Source organism: Schistocerca cancellata, chromosome 6 (assembly GCF_023864275.1).
Source record: "Schistocerca cancellata isolate TAMUIC-IGC-003103 chromosome 6, iqSchCanc2.1, whole genome shotgun sequence".
In the NCBI taxonomy this organism is placed as follows: Eukaryota; Metazoa; Arthropoda; class Insecta; order Orthoptera; family Acrididae; genus Schistocerca; species Schistocerca cancellata.
This window is the reverse complement of record NC_064631.1, coordinates 505,686,948-505,710,218: the sequence shown is the minus strand read 5'-3', so window position 1 is coordinate 505,710,218 and position 23,271 is coordinate 505,686,948. Positions and strand designations below refer to the sequence as shown.

Here is a 23,271-nt window from a genome sequence, read left to right as displayed (position 1 = left end):
GGTCGTTGTAGGTGAGACAGCGTTGGCAGCGGTAGGATTGGACTGGGGAACAGGAGGGGTCCACCTTATGGCGCTGATTGTAGATGAGGGCTCCCTCGGTGAGGAGGCGGTCAATGGAGGAGGAGGATTCAGTGAATATCCGCATGAGAAAAGTCGGCCCGGCATCATTGAAGATGCGACGGGCCGAGCGGATTTCAATGTCGGGCCGGGAGTTGAGTTCTGCCAACACCTCAGCCTCCGTGATCACGGGGCTAAGCTTCGTGATCACAGTGGTGAAGGTTGGCGGACGTCGGGGAGGTTGAGGCTGACGGGGAGAGGACGGGGTGTGGTAGGGGGTGAGGGTTGCACGTTGGCCAAATTGGATACGGGGGATGCGGGGAGGAGGTCGGTGTGGAATGAAGCATTGGGGGATTTAATGAGGACAGAGTCCTTGCGAGGAATCAGTTGGGAGATGGGAGCATTGGGGTAGTATTTCCGGATGGCGAGGGTGAGGGAGCGGGCATCAAGGAATTGAGGGTCAGGATTGGAGAGGACAAAGGTGTGGGTGGCAGGCGTGGCGGGGGCGGGGGTCGGGGCCGCGTCCATGGGAGTGGGTGGATCACGGGGAGTGGGGGTTTTTTTGGAGGAGACTTCGGGGGAAGGGTCAGCATTCAGGCGCTTTGAAGGTTTCGTGGTCACCACTGGGTGGGGAGGGGGCAGGGGGACGGGTTGCAGGGGGAGATGGTGGGGGGCAGGACCACCCTGAGCAGCGGATGACGCAGACGGTGGGGGCGTGGGTGTCACTGAGACTGTGGAATGTCGAGCAGAGATCCGTGCTGGCTTGGAGCCTGTCGGAGGCGGTGCGGGGAGTGGCGGAAAGTCAGTAGCTGTCGATGGGGCGACAGTCATAGGGGAGGAGGAGGTGGAGGTGGTTACAGCCGAAAGTGGCGCAGGGGTGGGGTGGACAGGGAGAGAAGGAAGGACGGGAAGTGGGTGGAGGATGAGCTCCATGTGATGGTGGTTGGAGCAGCGGAGGGAGAGGTGAAAATGATAGTGGTGGTGGTGGTGGGTTGGGACATGGTGGCGGCGCGGGAGAAGGGCGGCGGCGGCGGCGAACAGACGGCGGCGGCGGCGACCGGCAGGCGGCGGCGGCGGCGGCAGGCGGCGGCAGCGGCGGCGGCAGGCGGCGAGAACCGGCAGGCGGCAGGCGGCGACCAGGCGGCGGCGGCGAGCACAGGCAGGCGGCGACCGGCAGGCGGCGACCAAACGGCGGCGGCGGCGAGGACCGGCGGGCGGCGACCAAACGGCGGCGGCAGCGGCGGCGGCGAGCACCGGCAGGCGGTGACCAGGCGGCGGCGGCGGCGGCGGCGAGCAGTAGTGACGGCGAGCAGACGACACGGCAAGGAAACAGTGGGGAACTTCCACGTCGAAGTTGCACCCTGAGAGTAGCCCAGGCAGTGAAACTCTTCGATGAAGAAGAGAGGGAATCCAACCCTCGAATGTCGTTGTTCAAGCTAGACAAGTTTCGTTCTTTGTAGTTTTTCCCTTTGATGCTTATTTCGTGAGATATTGTAAGGTGTCAGGCAAATCCACCACCTTCCATGAAAACCCTGACATGGTAAGCAAATCCAGTAGTAAAGTGGTAGGGAGACACGATATACACTCCTAGAAATTGAAATAAGAACACCGTGAATTCATTGTCCCAGGAAGGGGAAACTTTATTGACACATGCCTGGGGTCAGATACATCACATGATCACACTGACAGAACCACAGGCACATAGACACAGGCAACAGAGCATGCACAATGTCGGCACTAGTACAGTGTATATCCACCTTTCGCAGCAATGCAGGCGGCTATTCTCCCATGGAGACGATCGTAGAGATGCTGGATGTAGTCCTGTGGAACGGCTTGCCATGCCATTTCCACCTGGCGCCTCAGTTGGACCAGTGTTCATGCTGGACGTGCAGACCGCGTGAGACGACGCTTCATCCAGTCACAAACATGCTCAATGGGGGACAGATCCGGAGATCTTGCTGGCCAGGGTAGTTGACTTACACCTTCTAGAGCACGTTGGGTGGCACGGGATACATGCGGACGTGCATTGTCCTGTTGAAACAGCAAGTTCCTTTGCCGGTCTAGGAATGGTAGAACGATGGGTTCGATGACGGTTTGGATGTACCGTGCACTATTCAGTGTCCCCTCGACGATCACCAGTGGTGTACGGCCAGTGTAGGAGATCGCTCCCCACACCATGATGCCGGGTGTTGGCCCTGTGTGCCTCGGTCGTATGCAGTCCTGATTGTGGCGCTCACCTGCACGGCGCCAAACACGCATACGACCATCATTGGCACCAAGGCAGAAGCGACTCTTATCGTTGAAGACGACACGTCTCCATTCGTCCCTCCATTCACGCCTGTCGTGACACCACTGGAGGCGGGCTGCACGATGTTGGGGCGTGAGCGGAAGACGGCCTAACGGTGTGCGGGACTGTAGCCCAGCTTCATGGAGACGGTTGCGAATGGTCCTCGCCGATACCCCAGGAGCAACAGTGTCCCTAATTTGCTGGGAAGTGGCGGTGCGGTCCCCTACGGCACTGCGTAGGATCCTACCGTCTTGGCGTGCATCCGTGCGTCGCTGCGGTCCGGTCCCAGGTCGACGGGCACGTGCACCTTCCGCCGACCACTGGCGACAACATCGATGTACTGTGGAGACCTCACGCCCCACGTGTTGAGCAATTCGGCGGTACGTCCACCCGGCCTCCCGCATGCCCACTATACGCCCTCGCTCAAAGTCCGTCAACTGCACATACGGTTCACGTCCACGCTGTCGCGGCATGCTACCAGTGTTAAAGACTGCGATGGAGCTCCGTATGCCACGGCAAACTGGCTGACACTGACGGCGGCGGTGCACAAATGCTGCGCAGCTAGCGCCATTCGACGGCCAACACCGCGGTTCCTGGTGTGTCCGCTGTGCCGTGCGTGTGATCATTGCTTGTACAGCCCTCTCGCAGTGTCCGGAGCAAGTATGGTGGGTCTGACACACCGGTGTCAATGTGTTCTTTTTTCCATTTCCAGGAGTGTAGAACAAACAGACACCACGCAGAATGTTTAGAATATTTGGCCCGGTCACGATCAATGGACCACCCTGTATAATATATTGTGTTCGAACGTGATGAATTACCTAGAATAGAACGGTCTATTGACACAGTCAACACGGATTTAGAGAACATCGTTCGTGTAAAAGAGAATTAGCCCTTTACTCTCACGAAGTGTTGAGTGGTGTCGACAAGGGATTTCAAATTGATTCCGTAATTCTAGATTTCCAGAAGGTTTTAGACACCGTGCCTAGCGAGTAGCCTGTAATCAAATTGCGTGCTTATGGTATATTGTCTCTGTTATGTGATTAGATTCGTGATTTCCTGTCAGAGAGGTGACAGATCGTAGTAATTGACGAAAAGTCATCGAGTAAAACAGAAGTGATTTCTGGCGTCACAGGGTAGGGTTATAGGTCCTCTTCTGTTCCTTATGTATATAAACGACTTAGCAGACAATATTAGCAGTCGTTATTTGCAGATGATGCTGTCATTTATCATCTAGTAAAGTCATCAGAAGATCAAAACAAATTGCAAACCGGTTTAGAAAAGATATGAGTATGGTACGAAGATTGGCAGTTGACTGTAAATAACGAAAAATATGAGGTCATCCACATGAGTTGTAAAAGGAATCCGTTAAATTTCGGTCGCACGATAAATCAGTCAAATCTAAAGACCGTAAATTCAACTCAATACTTAGGAATTACAAATGCGAACAATTTAAATTGGAAAGAACTCTTAGAAAATGTTGTGGGGAAGGCGAGCCAAAGGCTGCGTTTTATTGTCAGAACTCTTAGAAGATGCAACAGATCTACTCTACTAGAGAGACTGCCTACACTACACCTATCCGTCCTCTTTTCAAGTACTGATACACGGTTTGGGATGCTTACCAGATAGGATTAACGGAGTACATCGAGAAAGTTCAAAGAAGAGCAGCATATTTTGTATTATCGAGAAATAGGGGAGAGAGTGTTACTGACATGATACAGGGTTTGGGTCGGACACCATTAAAACTAGAACGTTTTTCGTTGCGGCGGAATCAGCTCACGAAATTTCAATCACCAACTTTCTCCTCCGAATGCGACAATATTTTGTTAACGTCGACCTACATAGGGAAATCAGATTTCGCATGGGAAGATACAGGTGTTCGTTTTCTCTGCGCGCTATTTGAGATTGGATTAACAGAGAGTTATTGTGAAGGTGGTTCGATGAACCTTCTGCTAGGCACTTAAGTGTGATTTGCGGAGTATCCTCCTAGATGTAGATGTGGATGTAACTTGAACACACAGGCAGGAACCTCGGTAAGAGACTTCAATTAATAATACGTACAGATATATCAATGAGTGACCTAAATCTCTTTTTCCAGTAGGTCTAACTGGAAGCAGTAGTTTAAGATGAACTCGCTGTTTGGACCTCAACAGATTTAATTGTAAACTTATTTTAAGACTAATGTACTATCACCAGAAGATGTAACTGGTGATGCCAAATATTTTAGAATTTTAGAACTGAAAGTAGATGACAAGATTTCTTTTAAGTATCGCACTTAGGATCAAATGTACAAGTAATTACAACTAAATACAAATACAAGTTAAAAAATAACGAAATTAAATAATAAATAAGATACAGTAGCCTGCATGTAGCATTAGTCAAGGCAATTTCTTCACCTTAGAATGTAGTTCGAGGGTTACTAGCTTCATCATCGAAATATTTTGTGTAACAGTGGCGGGACGTTTTAGCTTCAGTCTCAGATACTTAAATAATTTCGCTACACACATCGTTTGATCATCTACATCTACATCTACATCTACATCCATACTCCGCAAGCCACCTGACGGTGTGTGGCGGAGGGTACCTTGAGTACCTCTATCGGTTCTCCCTTCTATTCCAGTCTCGTATTGTTCGTGGAAAGAAGGATTGTCGGTATGCCTCTGTGTGGGCTCTAATCTCTCTGATTTTATCCTCATGGTCTCGTCGCGAGATATACGTAGGAGGGAGCAATATACTGCTTGACTCTTCGGTGAAGGTATGTTCTCGAAACTTTGACAAAAGCCCGTACCGAGCTACTGAGCGTCTCTCCTGCAGAGTCTTCCACTGGAGTTTATCTATCATCTCCGTAACGCTTTCGCGATTACTAAATGATCCTGTAACGAAGCGCGCTGCTCTCCGTTGGATCTTCTCTATATCTTCTATCAACCCTATTTGGTACGGATCCCACACTGCTGAGCAGTATTCAAGCAGTGGGCGAACAAGCGTACTGTAACCTACTTCCTTTGTTTTCGGATTGCATTTCCTTAGGATTCTTCCAATGAATCTCTGTCTGGCATCTGCTTTACCGACGATCAACATTATATGATCATTCCATTTTAAATCACTCCTAATGCGTACTCCCAGGTAATTTATGGTATTAACTGCTTCCAGTTGCTGACCTGCTATTTTGTAGCTAAATGATAAAGGATCTATCTTTCTGTGTATTCGCAGCACATTACACTTGTCTACATTGAGATTCAATTGCCATTCCCTGCACCATGCGTCAATTCGCTGCAGATCCTCCTGCATTTCAGTACAATTTTCCATTGTTACAACCTCTCGATACACCACAGCATCATCTGCAAAAAGCCTCAGTGAAGTTCCGATGTCATCCACCAGGTCATTTATGTATATTTTGAATAGCAACGGTCCTATGACACTCCCCTGCGGCACACCTGAAATCACTCTTACTTCGGAAGACTTCTCTCCATTGAGAATGACATGCTGCGTCCTGTTATCTACGAACTCCTCAATCCAATCACACAATTGGTCTGATAGTCCATTTGCTCTTACTTTGTTCATTAAACGACTGTGGGGAACTGTATCGAACGCCTTGCGGAAGTCAAGAAACACGGCATCTACCTGTGAACCCGTGTCTATGGCCCTCTGAGTCTCGTGGACGAATAGCGCGAGCTGGGTTTCACATGACCGTCTTTTTCGAAACCCATGCTGATTCCTACAGAGTAGATTTCTAGTCTCCAGAAAAGTCATTATACTCGAACACAATACGTGTTCCAAAATTCTACAACTGATCGACGTTAGAGATATAGGTCTATAGTTCTGCACATCTGTTCGACGTCCCTTCTTGAAAACGGGGATGACCTGTGCCCTTTTCAAATCCTTTGGAACGCTACGCTCTTCTAGAGACCTACGATACACCTCTGCAAGAAGGGGGGCAAGTTCCTTCGCGTACTCTGTGTAAAATTGAACTGGTATCCCATCAGGTCCAGAGGCCTTTCCTCTTTTGAGCGATTTTAATTGTTTCTCTATCCCTCTGTCGTCTATTTCGATATCTACCATTTTGTCATCTGTGCGAGAATCTAGAGAAGGAACTACAGTGCAATCTTCCTCTGTGAAACAACTTTGGAAAAAGACATTTAGTATTTCGGTCTTTAGTCTGTCATCCTCTGTTTCAGTACCATTTTGGTCACAGAGTGTCTGGACATTTTGTTTTGATCCACCTACCGCTTTGACATAAGACCAAAATTTCTTAGGATTTTCTGCCAAGTCAGTACATAGAACTTTACTTTCGAATTCATTGAACGCCTCTCGCATAGCCCTCCTCACACTACATTTCGCTTCGCGTAATTTTTGTTTGTCTGCAAGGCTTTGGCTACAAACTAAATATGCGGTATACAATGTGGTCTGGAACAGTGTGAAAAGCTTGTAAGGTTGTTGCAAGGAGAAGTGACAAGTCATATTCATTTCTTGGGCGGAGGAATGAATATAACTTATCACATCTCCTTGGATTCGTCGATTTTGAGAAACCATTTGATTTAATCTGAACGAAACCTGTGCTGATGATCCATTAGAAGCATGGCACTGATTTAAATGATGTTAGTATATTGCAGAATACACACATCAAAAAAAGTTCTGCATCAGCCCGGTTCCCAGAACTCCTGAAAACAGACGTTGACTGTGGATATTGTATCACAGGCACAGTCCCTTTGACTGTTCAGAGATGTCACTAATCCCGTCCAAAGACGTAAAAAACCATGTATGAGCAGGGCATATTAGACGTAGGGGGTCAGATAGCCGATCACTTCCAGTCCTTCCACCAGGAAGGAGGTACACGGTTCGTGTTGACGCGGTTCGATCGCGTCCGATTTGTTAATTTGTTCCAGGAAGGGCTCTCAACAAGGGGAGTGTCCAGGCGTGTCGGAGTGAACCAAAGCGATGTTGTTCGGTCATGGAGGGGATGCAGAAACAAAGGAACTGTCGATGACATGCCTCCCTCAGTCCGCACAAGGGCTACCACTGCAGTGGATGACCGCTACCTGCAGATTCTGGAGGAACTTTGCGAGCAACGTCACCATGTTGAATAATGCTTTTCGTGCAGCCACAGGACGTCGTGTTACGACTCAAACTGTGTGCAATAGCCTGCATGACGCGCAACTTCACTCCTGACGTCCATGGCGAGGTCGATCTTTGCAACCATGACACCATGCAGCGCGGTACAGCTGGGCCCAACAAAATGACCAATGGACTGCTCAGGATTGGCATCACGTTCTCTTCACCGATTAGTGTGTAGTTTTCATGAGCAATAAAAAGGGCGGAATTGATGTTTATGTTGATCTCTATTCCAATTTTATGTGCAGGTTCCGTAACTCTCGGAACAGAGGTGATCCAAAAATTTGTGATGTGTGTATGTAAGTCAGTTGTACAACTCCCGCTGGATATCATCAGGAGAGTAATAAAATCTGAAATTAAAGGAGACTCTATGTCAGCACAGCTGTTACCAGCAGCGCTAGAGGATGATTAAGACACCTGAACTGGAAAGAAGGAGGAATACATTTTGATGTGATATACTTGAACCACGTTTCTTTTGCCGATGACACTGAACAACGTCAACAATCAACGGAAGAAAGCAATAGAGCATGTCGGAAATTATAAATAAGAATAAAATCATATCCGAGACCCATCTAAAAGAAAATTTTACTAATTAAAAGTGATCAGGTAACCAATACACGAAGTTCAATTGTTAGTGCATTTAAAGAAAATGGATTGATGGTTAAGGAAAAAAAAATATACAGAGAATAATTGGGTAGGAGCGCTTTTGGTAAAAGAAATAAAGTTTTCAAAACTAAGCTTATGATTATGTCTGAAGCGGTAAGTTTATGATCATTGTGTGATATCGGGTATAACTTATAGCACCGAGGAATGAATTTTCAGTACGAAAACCAGTCAAACATTGACTATTGCTCAGGAAGCAATGAAGCTGTACAAGTTGGGAATTACTAGGAGAGTTAGACAAGCAAATGAATGTGTCAAAATAAGGCGTAATTATGACTGCAGTAGGAAATAAACGGCGCTGGGCTGGACATTACATCTACATCTACACCATACACCGCAAGCCTCCTAATGGTGTATGGTGGAGAGTACTTTCGGTACAACTATCTGATCCCTCAAACCCTGTTCCACTCGCGAATAGTGCGTGGGAAGAATGACTGTGGGTAAGCCAGACGAAGATCTACTACAAGCGTATGAAGGAAGAAAGCGCTTTGTTGTGTGACAAGAGTAAAGAAAAACCGAGAAGGCAATCAGATGGTAGGTGGGTAGATTGAATTGGACAGTATGGAAGAACTATATTGATGCGAGTAACTAAAGAACTGAATGCACGGAAAAGTTTGAGGGAGGCGCTTGTCCAGATATGAGCGTCAAATACGAGTAGTTGTTGCTATTGCTAATGACGGTGAACAAAATGATCTCCTCCCTTACAACGAGAATGTATTTCGAAAACATCGGTCATGAGAAACAAGAATACCGTTATTCACGTGACGTCCTGAAAGCCACGTATTAACGTTGACATGTGCAGTAACCAGTGACTTACGAAAAGCATAACACATCGGTTATTATTAATGAAAACAGGATCATATGAGCTTTGAAACGAAATTTGTGGCTGCGTTGAGAATTTCACGGCAGGAAGGATACAGCGTGCTATTTTGGTTGGTCATCGACAGATGCAGCAGTAACTTCAGGTATGCCACAGAGAAGTGTGTTTGGATCCCGGCTGTTCATACTTCGTGTAAATCTGTGCATTAATGATTAGCAGAAAATATCAACAGTAATCCCAAAACTTTTCGTAGATGATGCAGTAATCTAAAATGAAGTATTGTCTGAAAAAGCTGCATACATATTCAGTCAGGTCTTGACAAGATTACAGAATGTACAGATAGACAATCCTCTTTAAACGTTCATAAGTGTAAAATTATGCGTTTCACAGAACAAAATAACATTGCATCCTATGACTAAAATATGAAGAGCCACACCTGTAATTAGTCAATTGATACAAATAATTTGTGTAGCAATTTGCAGAAATATGAAATTGAATGACACACAAGGATTATTGTAGGCAAATGAGGTGGTAGACTTCGATTGGTAGGTAGTAAGCTGGGAAAATGCAACGTCTACAAAGAAGACTTCTTCCGAAAGATTCATGAGACCCGTCCTAGAACACCGGTCAAGCGTATGTAACCATACCGTGTAGGACTAACAGGGGATATTGAACGTACAAAAGAGACGGAACGAGTGGCGAAAGGTTTGATTTGAGTCACAGGAGAATGTCTCTGAAGTGCTAGAAAATATGAATTGGCATTTGCTTGAAGACAGACCCACAATTATCCTGATAAAGCCTACTCACAATGTTTCAAGAACCAGTACGAAGCGGGGAACTTAGCAATATAGTTCAAGCCTCTACTTATCTTTCTCGTAGGGACCGCGATGACATGTTCAGAGTTATAATAGCACGCACAGAGGCATTTTAGCAACCTTTCTTCCAGTTCTTCCTATGCGACTGGAACCAGAAGAAGCCCTATTAAGCAGTACAATTGGAAGCACCATGCAGTTCACCGTCACTTTGCTGAGTTGATACACAAATGATTGGCATGCGGCCCCTCGCGATAGGAATTTTGTTAAATAGCCTGTTAACTGATTTGCAGGACGTTGTTATGATACTTCGCTCAAACGATCCATAAAACCTGCAAGAATACACTTTCAAGGGAATTATCCAAGCCTATTTCTCGGAACATCCATTCAAATTTTTTGTACAGGAAGAATACACCGAACGAAAGACAATTTTAGCTCCTAATACGCACAGCAATCATTTTAAAAAATGTTAAAAATTGCCAAATCGGTAGCTAGCCAAGCGGTTCCAGAATTGCACACGCTTACCGGAGCTTGCGCAACAAAGCGGTCACGTGTCCTTGGTTGACAGCGCATGGGTAAACAGCTCTTCAGCTTTCGTGGATGTTTTCTCTGAAACAACTGTCCGCAGCTATTTCTCACTCAGATTTGCAAGTCATGTAATATCCATAATAATTATCATTTGATTTTGCCATAGCGTAAGTGTTAAGAATGGAAAGAAAACTGAATTAATATTCGTTGTTCGTACAACTTTATGTTAATCAGTGTGCAAAACTCGGTTTTGCTTCGTAAAATCTCACTGTGAACTGTATAAACGGAAGAAAAACTTACACGAAATAATAAATATGCGCCACAATGAAACTCGCAAAACTATGAAAGCAAAACTATCCGTAAAATATACTGCACAGTGTTCCCAGAAAGTACCTTTAACTCCATCAATAACAGACACAAATCCTTAAACCTGAGGGGCCGCGCGGGTAATAGCCGAGCGGTCTCGACGCTGCAGTCCTGGACTGTTCGGCTGATCCCGGCGGAGGTTCAAGTCCTCCCTGGGGCATGGGTGTGTGTGTTTGTACTTAGGATAATTGAGGTTAAGTAGTGTGTAAGCTTAGGGACTGATGACCTTAGCAGTTAAGTCCCATAAGATTTCACATAAATTTCATTTCATTTCCTAAACCTGAACAAATGTCAGGAAGAACAGTTCTTTTAAGGATTTTTTTTTTTTTTGAGTCGGCCGAAGTGGCCGTGCGGTTAAAGGCGCTGCAGTCTGGAACCGCAAGACCGCTACGGTCGCAGGTTCGAATCCAGCCTCGGGCATGGATGTTTGTGATGTCCTTAGGTTAGTTAGGTTTAACTAGTTCTAAGTTCTAGGGGACTGATGACCTCAGCAGTTGAGTCCCATAGTGCTCAGTGCCATTTGAACCATTTTTTTTTTTTTTGAGATATGAACAATATAGAGTTGCTCGTGAGAGGCAGTGCACCGTTACCAATGGAGATCTATCAGACTGGGCACTCGGAATGGCAACTGAAATGAACGTTGGTGGCTTTAAGTCTTCTTCGACCTAGTTAAGCAGATTCAAGAACTCATACAGTACGGGAAGTCACAAATCAACGAAGTTTACTTCAGATGAAAGTGTAGGGGAGATGTCATTACTTCATAGCTGACGCGGAAGCGAAGCTTGCTGTTATCCGCAAATCTGCTGTGTTTAACTCCGATCAGTCAGGTTTCTTGAAAAGACTGCGAGCAGACAGCACTTTACCATTTCGAGGCGAAAAAGTGCAGAGTCTGCTGTGTAATCGATTAGTGCCATGACACATTCATATACAACAATGACAGTGACAAGTATGAGTCGATCATTATTACTTGACATCGGTACATTTTATGAACTGTTTTCAGTACGCTCGGTATGCAGCTCAATAAGCAGAGCAACGGCCGCGACCATTTCTGACTCCACGTCAATTCTGTCTAAATAAAACTAGTAATTATCCTCACGTGCCTGAAAGCATTAATATTTCTTTTTTCAGGTGTGCCTGGTGTAAGGAAAATATTTATTTTCGTTATTCGAATGACACTGCACTTTACTGTGGCGACTTTGGGGAATGTACCAGAAACTGTTTCATTGTTAGTGAAATATACGTAATTCAAAAATTACTTAAGAACTGTGCTGCAGGAATTGTGATAAAATGATGTATGTTGAGAGTTGGCAATACTCTGTTAGGATTTAAAGGTTGGCTACAGCGCGCATACACAAGCTCTGAAATCTAAGATATGGTTGTCGCGCTTCGCAGCGCACGGATTAATTAGTGGCAGTTTGAAACCCAGTTTAGGAGCCCGCCTGCTGTGGTGCGCACGTGTGTTGGGCGAGGGGTCGTCGCCGAGCTGCCGTACTGCCGTGTCCGCCAGCAGCGACACAGGATTTGGTATTGAGTTGATAATTTTTATAATTTGCAGCGCGCTTATTAATTTAAAGAAAAGGGTTTGTGTATGTGCGTAGCAGCAGACGGTAATTTTGATAATGATAGGAGTTTAATTCTTAAGGGAAACCATTGTTAGATGAATAGATTAAGTATCGATTTTTGTCATTGATATCTTTTGTAATTGTCAGGGAATTGTTTCACTATGTATTTAATTGAGAAGTATTTCAGTCGGTCTCAAGAGTTTGATTAATTTGTAATATTGCTTTAATGCCACTGGAGGGAGATTTACATACGAAGCGATTGTTCAAAGAGCTTCTAGCGTTTTGTTAATTGAATGAGAAAGAATCGCTTTCAGAATATAGTTTTTGAAAAAAGGAATTACTTGTTTGGGTTATCATTTATTGAGTTTAGATTTGACCAAACCCTTTCTCTTGAGTTATACGTAGTTGTAGTAAGCAGCAGCAGCCGCAGCAACAGTAGGAGCCGCGATACAGAACATGCATTGCACTCAGCATGAATAATAGGTTTTTTATGTTTTTGTTAAATAATGGAATGCAGCATATCAAGCAGTGGCAGCAGAAAGACCAATAACTTATTTGTTGCGCACAGGACCGATAAAAAAAAGTCTAGGCGATCTCTGTAATAGTAAAGTTAACAAGAGTACAAGCACGAAATTTTCAGTAGAAAACACGAGACAAGAAGAAAGAGTTCCCGATTTTCAATGTGTAAGAAAAGCTTCATTTCAAAAAGTAAGGTCACAATTGATGTAACATCAAACACTGCCTTTTTTATTTTCCTCTGTTAGTCCCCTGTTGATAATGGTTCAAATGGCTCTGAGCACTATGGGACTCAACATCTGAGGTCATCAGTCCCCTAGAACTTACAACTACTTAAACCTAACTAAGGACATCACACACATCCATGCCCGAGGCAGGATTCGAACCTGCGACCGTAGCGGTCGCGCGGTTCCAGACTGTAGCGCCTAGAACCGCTCGGCCACAAAGGCCGGCCCCTGTCGATACAAATCGCCACTTGTTCAAAAAATTTATGATACGTGACATTTTTTGCACGGCGTAGGTGCTTCAGATCCACTTGTGTCACTCCGGACATTATCACGACGCGGCGCTATGCTCTCTTGTCACGGCCGATCGCGCGCTAGCTAGGAAGCGCTGCGATAAAAGCGGGTAAATTCAACAATTAACAAAAAGACTAGCAGTGCTTCTTAGCAATTATGGGCAGTATTTTAAACATAGTTGCACAACAGCAACGGTTCCACGTAATAAAATTATAAACATCCGACCAGTTGCAATGGACAAAGAAATCTTTACCTAGGTTTCAACAAATTTAAATTTGTCTTCTGTAGAAGGTGGCAATTTTACATTAGTATGGACTGATGTATCATCGTCGTTTTTACAAATATCTGCATAGATCCATTTGTGCAAATTAAAATATAGCCCTGAAAATAGGGTTTGTCATGTAAATGTAAATTAGTACATGGATGTTGCAGAGCTCACTAGCCCTATTTTCAGGGCTATATTTTAATTTGGACAAATGGATCTATGCAGATATTTGTAAAAACGACGATGATACATCAGTCCATCCTAATGTAAAATTGCCACCTTCTGAAGAAGACAAATTTAAATTTGTTAAAACCTAGGTAAAGATTTCTTTATCCATTGCAACTGGTCGGCTGTTTATAATTTTATTTAATTATGGGCAGTTTATTTCTTTCGTTGTAATATTCCTGCATAAAAAATTTCGGGGTGGGTGTTTCGACATACCGGACTGGACCATTGCTTTGTTAGTCGACGCGAAAGGCAGGAAGCGTTTGGCTTCAGAAGCTGACCTGCACAGTAGATTGCCAAGAAGTGGTTTCTCTGGCATCGGGCCCAGCGCGCACGCTACCTGCATCGTGTGTGCTGTCCGCGGCGCGGCGTCGGACGTCGGGCGTGTAGTCTAGTGAGCGGTGCGTCCCGTAGCGCCCTGGCGGACTGCGATCGCTGTCTGCGGCGCAGCCACGACCGGCGTCGCCTTTCGCCGCGGCGCGGCGCGGCGTCCGGTTGCGACGCCGTGCGCTGCCTACAAGCGGCGTCTTTTGCCTCGCTGTCCGCTTTCACGCGCCTGCCCTTCCGCCACTTCCTTTCCGTAAACTGCGCTGTGGACAGCCGACTGGCACGCGATGCTCGAGCCCGCTCCTATATCTGCTACCGCCGACGCTCAGTAGCACGCGCCACACAGTGAACTATTTGACTCCCAAAGGAGTTTCCAGACGAGGAACAGTAGTCGTTAATGTGAATTTTAACCAATACGCGATTACCGAGACTAATGGTGCCATTTGTAAACAGACACGGCTATTATGAAAAGTGAAATTTAATGAATTACGAAGGGAAGGGTAATAGGAAACACCCAGACTGTGAGTAGGCTGTTTAGGTTTTTATGTTGGTAACGCCACGTAGCGCTCTGTGTGAAAATCACTAACTGTGCTGTGTGCAGTCTGTGGCTGGTTTGCATTGTTGGAATATTTGCTATTGTAGTGTTGGACAGTTGGATGTGAACAGCGCAGTTGGAGGTGAGCCGCCAGCAGTGGTGAATGTGGGAAGAGAGATGGCAGAACTTTGAGAGCGGACGATCTGGACGTGTGTCCATCAGGAAGACTAAATTTGTAATACTATATATATATATATATATATGATGAAGTCCCATACTCCCTGACAGAACGTAGGTGACGATGCCGGAGACCCGCACCGCTGTACTAGGCAAGGTCCTAGCGGAGGTGGTTTGCCTTTGCCTTCCTCCGACCGTAATGGGGATGAAATGATGGTGGTGATGATGATGATGATGATGATGATGAAGACAACACAACACCCAGTCATCTCGAGGCAGGTGAAAATCCCTGACCCCGCCGGAAATCGAACCTGGGACCTCGTGGTCGGGAAGCGAGAACGCTACCGCGATTCCATTATATATATATATATATATATATATATATATATATATATATATATATATGATGACTTTTGAATATTATTAAAGTAAATAATTGTTTGTTCTCTATCAAAATCTTTCAATTGCTAACTATGTCTATCAGTAGTTAGTGCCTTCAGTAGTTAGAATCTTTTATTTAGCTGGCAGTATTGGCGCTCGCTGTTTTACAGTAGTTCGAGTAACGAAGATTTTTGTGAGGTAAGTGATTCATGAAAGGTATAGGTTATTGTTAGTCAGGGCCATTCTTTTGTAGGGATTACTGAAAGTCGGATTGTGTTGCGCTAAAAATATTGTGTGTCAGTTTAGTGTTGATCAGAATAAGTAAAGAGAGAAATGTCTGAGTGCGTTCAGTTCTGCTCAGCTGTTTGAAAATCAAATAATGTAAGAGGTTTATCAGCACAGTAATTCACTAATTTTTCTAAGGGGATGTTTCAAGACTTTAGAAGAGCGGCCGGAACTAATACAAATAGATCATTATCTTCATGTGGCGTACCACAGCCCTGAATCTGTTAAAGGACAGTGACATGGTTCCACTCGGCTGTTGCTTAATTAACGAGTATTTCCTTCGTTATGTTTCGTACGATTGGCCTATTCCAACCTTACTGGCCATTTTCAAGAGCTGTCTACTAATGAACAGATTGCAAATGCAGAGAATTTGTGTTTGGCTTGCTTAGAGGCAAAGTATTTTAAGTAGGACAGCTTACGGTTACTGAACTACCGTGTCCGCTGTTCGTAATCGGAGGTATTACGACGTGCTGTCAGTACCTGTAACTAACGAATTTTTAGACTGTCCCACTTAAAATACACCCTAAGACAAAAAAAAAAAAAAAGACGGACCACGAAGGAATTACCCGAATGGGACGGAAATCGGTAGCTCTTATGTACTGGGTGATCAGTCAGTATAAATTTGAAAACTGAATAAATCACGGAATAATGTAGATAGAGAGGTACAAATTCACATACATGGTTGGAATGACATGGGGTTTTATTAGAACCAAAAAAATACAAAAGTTCAAAACATATCCGACAGATGGCGCTTCATCTGATCACAATAGCAATAATTAGCATAACAAAGTAAGACAAAGCAAAGATGATGTTCTTTACAGGAAATGCTCAATATGTCCATCATCATTCCTCAACAATAGCTGTAGTCGAGGAATAATGTTGTGAACAGCACTGTAAAGCATGTCCGGAGTTATGGTGGCGTCGGATGTTGTCTTTCAGCATCCCTAGGGAAGTCGGTCGATCACGATACACTTGCGACTTCAGGTAACCCCAAAGCCAATAATCGCACGGACTGAGGTCTGGGGACCTGGGAGGTCAAGCATGACGGAAGTGGCGGCTGGGCACACGATCATCACCAAACGACGCGCGCAAGAGATCTTTCACGCGTCTAGCAATACTTCGTTTTTTTTTTTTTTTTTTGGTTCTAATAAAACCCTATGTCATTCCAAGCATGTGTGTCCATTTTTAACTCTCTATCTACATTATTCCGTGGTTTATTAAGTTTTCAAATTTATACTGACTTTTTGATCACCCAGTACATTGTAAGAGGTCCATGACTAAGGAATTTATTGCTAGCGCACTCGAGCAGATGTAACTTCGATGGATTGCTCACGCGCTGCCTGCGATATGTATGCTAGAATAGAATCGCAGACCAGAGAGCAGTGTCGGCAGTAGTGGTAGTAGTAGTCGTAGCTAGCAGTCGGGCGGTTGGGTCAGGTCGCTCTTAGAGAGCTTTTGTCTAGTTGTATAGCTCACAGAGAATATTGCGGGGCCCGGTCACGGAGAGCGATGGCGGAGCCTGTAGTGTAAGGTAAAACCAAAAATTACTATTTATAGCCGCGTGCATATATGATTTGTAACAACTGATTTTGTACTATTGTTATATCAAGTCCCATGCAAATATTTTTTCAAAAGAATCTTGTAATAATGATCTTTCTTATAAAAATAACTTTTGACAGTCATTCATGTGAATTTAAAGATTTTACTTTCTCCTATCCATGGTCATCCCGATTGTGTAAAGAATGATCAGTTGTTTCTTTTTATCTAGCGGCCAGCATTGCACTGGGCTGTGCCAGAAAAAATTCTTATAGGAGCAGATATATACGCGTTATCCGGCGACTTCATTGAGGTAAGGATTTTCAATTCATTCAGAATGATTTTTCAGGGCCATGACTCAGCGTTGCTGACGTCCAGATTTACAGTTTAGCTTCACAGTCAGTTAATTATTGAAAGGTTATATATGATTACGTTTTCATTGGGAGGTCAGCCACATTTTTTATTGGGAGGTTACAAAAAAAACTGTTGGGAGGTTACAAACTGTACAGACAAACAAATGATAACAATTTCCGAAAAATTGGATGATTTATTCGAGAGAAAGATCATCACAAATTGAGGAGTCAGTAACATATTGACTCGTGTCTCGCTCGTATTCTAAGTAGGCTGTTTAGGTTTTCTTAGCGCTGGGTATGAAAATCACTGGCTGTGCTGTGTGCAGCCTGTGGCTAGTTTGCATTGTTGTCTGCCATTGTAGTGTTGGGCAGCTGGATGTGAACAGCGCGTAGCGTTGCGCAGTTGGAGGTGAGCCGCCAGCAGTGGTGGATGTGTGGAAGGAAATGGCGGAGTTTTGAAATTACATATATTATGACTTTTGATGATATTAAGGTAAATACATTGTTTGTTCTCTATTAAAATCTTTCATTTGCTAACTATGCCTATCAGTAGTTAGTGCCTTACGTAGTTTGAATCTTTTATTTAGCTGGCAGTAGTGGCACTCGCTGTATTGCAGTAGTTCGAGTAACTCTTCAAAACTTCGACTGACTCTGCTGTGGGTTTGCTCTGTTGTGGCCCATTACCTATCAGCATGTCAAGAGTCAGCACTGTCTTTCCATTGGAAGGACAACACTACTTCTTCAAGACTCCATGGAAATCCACTACTTCCGTGTGCATTTTCTTTTACTGCTCAGACTTTGAGAAAAACACTGCAATTTTACAGTGACTGTCTTTATGGACTGTGAGAAAATTTTAGCTTTTGACCAACATTGTATAAATAAATGTGTGCATTTGATATCTTTGTTATTGTAATTATGAAAAATTTTATCAAATCATTATTGGCCACTGCCCAAAACAATTTGTAAAATTTTTTTGTGGGGAGCATGGGGGCTATGTAAGTAGGCTGTTTAGGTTTTCTTAGCGCTCTGTATGAAAATCACTGGCAGTGCTGTGTGCAGTCTGTGGCTAGTTTGCATTGTTGCCTGCCATTGTAGTGTTGGGCAGCTGGATGTGAACAGCGCGTAGCGTTGTGCAGTTGGAGGTGAGCCGCCAGCAGTGGTGGATGTGTGGAAGGAAATGGCGGAGTTTTGAAATTACATATATTATGACTTTTGACGATATTAAGGTAAATACATTGTTTGTTCTCTATTAAAATCTTTCATTTGCTAACTATACCTATCAGTAGTTAGTGCCTTCCGTAGTTTGAATCTTTTATTTAGCTGGCAGTAGTGGCGCTCGCTGTATTGCAGTAGTTCGAGTAACGGAGATTTTTGTGAGGTAAGTGATTTGTGAAAGGTATAGGTTAATGTTAGTCAGGGCCATTCTTTTGTAGGGATTTTTGAAAGTCAGATTGCGTTGCGCTAAAAATATTGTATGTCAGTTTAAGCACAGTCATGTACAATTTTTCTAAGGGGACGTTTCAGTATGCGAGCACTTGTTCGACTTGGCACTGAGAGAGTCGATGGGACATCGTGCCAAATTCTGTCCAAAATCCCGAGCTGGTTGGAGGGCCTCGCCCACAATGCTCCAAAAGTTCTCAACTGGAGAGAGATCTGGTGACCTTATTGGCAAGAGCGAAGACAAGCGGTAGAAGCTATCAGCGCGTGTGTGTGGGCATTATCTTGCTGAAATTTAAGCTCAGGATGGCTTGCCATGAAGGGCAACAAAACGGGAAGTAGAATATCGTCGACGTAGTACTGTGATGTAAGGGTGTCGCGGATGACAACCAAGGGTTCTTTACAGGACGGCGGGCCGTCGTCGATATTCTACCCGTCTATGATAATTAAATCACTGAAGACTAAGGACTCTCATGGTTATGATGGAGTGCCTAGTAGAATATTAAACTACTGTGCTGCATATGTTAGCCCTGTATTTAGCCACATTTGTAATTTTTCCTTTAGGTATAGTCAGTTTCCTGAACGATTAAATTACTCAGTAATAAAGATGCTTTGTAAAAGGGGAGAAAGGGATAATGTAGGTAATTTTAGACCTATTTCTATGCCATCAGTGTTTGCTAAAGTTATTGAAAAGGCTGTGCATGTAAGGATAATTGATCATTTTATATCACACTATTTGCTATCAAGTGTACAGTTCGGCTTTAGAAGTCGTTTAACAACTGAAAATGCTACTTTTTCTTTTCTCTATGAGGTACTGGATGGGATAAACAAAAGATTTCGAACTCTAGGCATATTTTTTGATTCAACTAAGGCGTTTGGTGGTATTGATCACAAAATATTGCTCCAGAAGTTGGACCACTACTGAATACGGGGAATAGCTCACAATTGGTTCACCTATTACATTTAGCAACAGACAGCAAAAGGTCATTAATCACAATGTTGAGAATGGCTGTGATGAGTGATCTGAGTGGGGTACAGTCAAATGGGGGGGTTTCCCAGAGATCGGTAATGGGGCCATTCCTGTTCCTTATTTATATAAATGATATGCCCTCTAGTATTACGAATAAGTATAAAATAATTCTGTTTTCTGATCACACTAGCTTGGTAGTAAAGGATGTTGTGTGCAACATTGGGCTGGTTTGAAATAGTGCAGTTCATGACCTAAGTTCATAGCTTGTAGAACATAAAGTAACGCTAAATCACAGTAATACTCCGTTTTTACAGTTTCTAACACACAATTCAACAGAACCTGACGTTTTAATTTCACAGAATGGGCATATGATTGGTGAAACTGAGAAATTCAAATTTCTAGGTGTTCAGATAGACAGTAAACTGTCGTGGAAAGTCCACGTTCAGGATCTTGTTCAAAGACTTAATGCTGCCATTTTTACTATTCGAACGGTATCGGAAGTGAATGATCGTTCGACACGAAAATTAGTCTACTTTGCTTATTTTCATTCGCTTGTGCCGTATGGTATTATATTTTGGGGTAACTCTTTCCATTCTAAAAGGATATTTTTGGATCAGAAACGGGTGGTTCGAGCAATAAGTGGTGTAAGTTCACGAACCTCTCGTCGACCACTGTTCACGACTCTGGGTATTTTGACATTGACCTCTCAATACATATATTCCTTACCGTCATTTCTTGTTAACAATATTAGCTTATTCCCAAGAATAAGCAGCTTTCACTCAGTTAATACTCGGCAGAAATGGAACCTGCATTTGGATCGGACTTCCTTAACTCTTGTGCAGAAAGGTGTGCAGTCTACTGCTGCATCCAGTTTCAATGAGCTACCGCTCGAATTCAAAAATCTTAGGAGTAATCCACGCGCTTTCAATCGAAACTGAAGAGTTTCCTAATGGGTCACTCCTTCTATTCTTTCGAGGAGCTCCTTGAAAAATCAATATGAATCTTGTTGTATTGTTGATTGCGTTTACTTAAGTTTATGGATACATTTTTTCGGGTTAATAAACATTTTATTTTTATCTGTTATTACTTTTATATTGTAATTTCATGTACTTACATGTTCCATGACCTTGAGGATTTGCTCGTCAATTTGTTCCTACGGAACTTGACCTTCAAATAAAAAATAAATAAAGTTTTGTTGCGCTTCACAGCAAGTCATACTTGGCTTACATTTCAGCAAGATAGAGCCCTGCTGCATACGGTGAAAGTTTCTACTGCTTGTTTTTTCGTGCTCGCCAAACTGTACCTTGGCCAAGAAGGTCGCCGGGTCCGTCCCCATCTGCGAACATTAGGAGCATTAAGGACAGGGCCCTCCAACCACCACCGTATTTTGACGATCTAACGCGCCAGTTGGAAAGAATTTCACGTGATATACTTCAGGAGGACGTCCAACAACTGTATCAATCAATGCAGAGCCGCCCAACGGCTTGCATAAGGGCCGAAGGTGGACCAACTCGTTATTGACTTGCTCAATTTGTGAAGCTTTTTTTCCTTGAAAAAATCGTCCAGTTTTTCTGAAATTGTAATCATTTGTGTGTCTGCATATGTAGATCACATCTACCGATTTTCATCCTGTTCGGATAATTTCTTCGTCGTGCGCCGTTTAACGACTTATGTTTTAAGTTGGACAGCCTAATAATTCGTAGTTACCGGTTACCGAACCACCATATCCGCTGCTTGTAGACGTATGTACTACGAATGACTTCGGTACCTGTAAGTATGAATTTTTAGGCTGTTCCATTAAAATACTTTTGTCTGACAGCAAGCCAAAGATGACTTCTTCGTGTTTGTGATCTGTTCTTTCATAGACAGCACCTGAGAATGGCCTGCCTAATCGAAACGAAATGAAGTAATTATCTGCTGACCAAGTAACAGGCGAAGTGGAGCCACGACACTGTCCTTTAATATAAAAAAGATTTAACAGAAGGACAGCACGGAGTTTATCACTGTAACACGATGCTCAGCCCCTGTAGATGATGTTTTAACGTTAATATTAACGGACATCAAAACAGTAATAGAGGAATAGTCACATAAACATACATGAACGAACATTACCGAGTAAACGCGAAAGCGCGCGCTGCCACAGCACGTTGCTGTTACGTGTTACGAATCTATCCCTGTTGGATAATAGCTTCAGTTGACGTATTTCGCCAGACGATTTTCTTACCGAGAAATAAAATGGTTACTGAGCTGAAAGCAGCATGTTAAAGTGGTCACTGATGCATGAGAACGATTTATTTCCGATGGATAAAGCGTCTGCCATGTAAGCAGGAGATCTCGGGTTCGAGTCCCGGTCGGGGCACACATTTTCACCTGTCCCCGTTGATATATATCAACGCCCGTCAGCAGCTGAAGGCATTAATATATAATTATAATTTCTGTAGTGTGGCCAGGGTGTCCCACTATATTTAGAAAACACCGTTTTTGCCCTCAAGATTCTTTTCCTGTCACCTCCTAAACATCTCTTTTTCTTCTGAAATACCCAGAATACTGAGTGCCTCACGTATTGTGGTAACCCTTAAAAAAACCATAAATGGTTAACGATATCGAGATAATTTTACCTCCAAGTGATGTCTTGCAAAGGGGTAAGTATTTAGCTGCATGCACAGTTTCGCTTAGGAATACACGGGAATATGTACGTTTACGTCAAACAGTACTTTTTAGATCGGAAGAAAAGAAAATCTGGGTTTAGTGGTGCAACTTTCCGTTGACTTTGTTAGAAACGGAGCACAAGCTCGGACTGGGCTACGACGTGTTCGTTTTAAAGGGAGCATTATGGCATTTTCCTCGGTTTAGGGGAACTATGGAAAACTTAAATTAGCATTGGCATATGGAGATTTGAATCCCGCTCCTTGACGAAGAAAGTCCAGCATTTTAACCACTGTGCCACTGTGCTGGTGGACAAAAAATACATCAACACAGTGGGTGTATGTGTGTATGTATGTGTGTGTGTGTGTGTGTGTGTGTGTGCTGTCGGAGAAGTAGCAGTGGAATTTGAAATAGCGGTGAAAGACGCAAACGTCTTGCATAACGCCCACTTTGACGTAATTTCTCGTGTGTTCCTCTGGGCAACTCGGATAACTGCTGCACAATTGCCGCTCGTTATATTCGACTGCTAATGCAACTGTGGACATCTTCGACGTACGTGGTCCTTTCCGTAATACCTCAGTTTTTAGGCTAATGGCATCATATCCATTTTACATTTGTTTACATCTTTTTGCAAGAATTATCATCTCTTTCTTTCCTTCCGTCTCTATTAGTGGTGTTCTAATTCTGTGTTGTCGATAGCTAATAATTATGCAATTGCTACATGAATTTCAGATCTTGTTTGTTATACAAGGACGGAATTTGTATGAACCGAACACGTTAAATCAATTCTCGATCGTACGGTGTCTTCCTGGTAGACAAACATCTTAAAAAGTAAAACAAATGAAAGCCTGAAGTACCAGTTCAGTCGCCCTACCGAGTCCCAGAAAGCGTTTTAGTTC

At 43.8% G+C, this 23,271-nt stretch overlaps 1 protein-coding gene across 1 annotated transcript in view; it reads right to left on the bottom strand.

The window, feature by feature from the left end:
* The window catches only part of LOC126191507 (uncharacterized), a 42,717-nt gene extending 28,563 nt beyond the window's left edge, over positions 1–14,154 (bottom strand). Inside the window, exon 1 of the mRNA XM_049932402.1 lies at positions 14,066–14,154. Coding sequence (XP_049788359.1) covers positions 14,066–14,071 — 6 coding nt within the window. The 5' untranslated portion in view covers positions 14,072–14,154. The remainder of the gene's footprint in view (positions 1–14,065) is intronic.
* Positions 14,155–23,271: the final 9,117 nt, after the last annotated feature.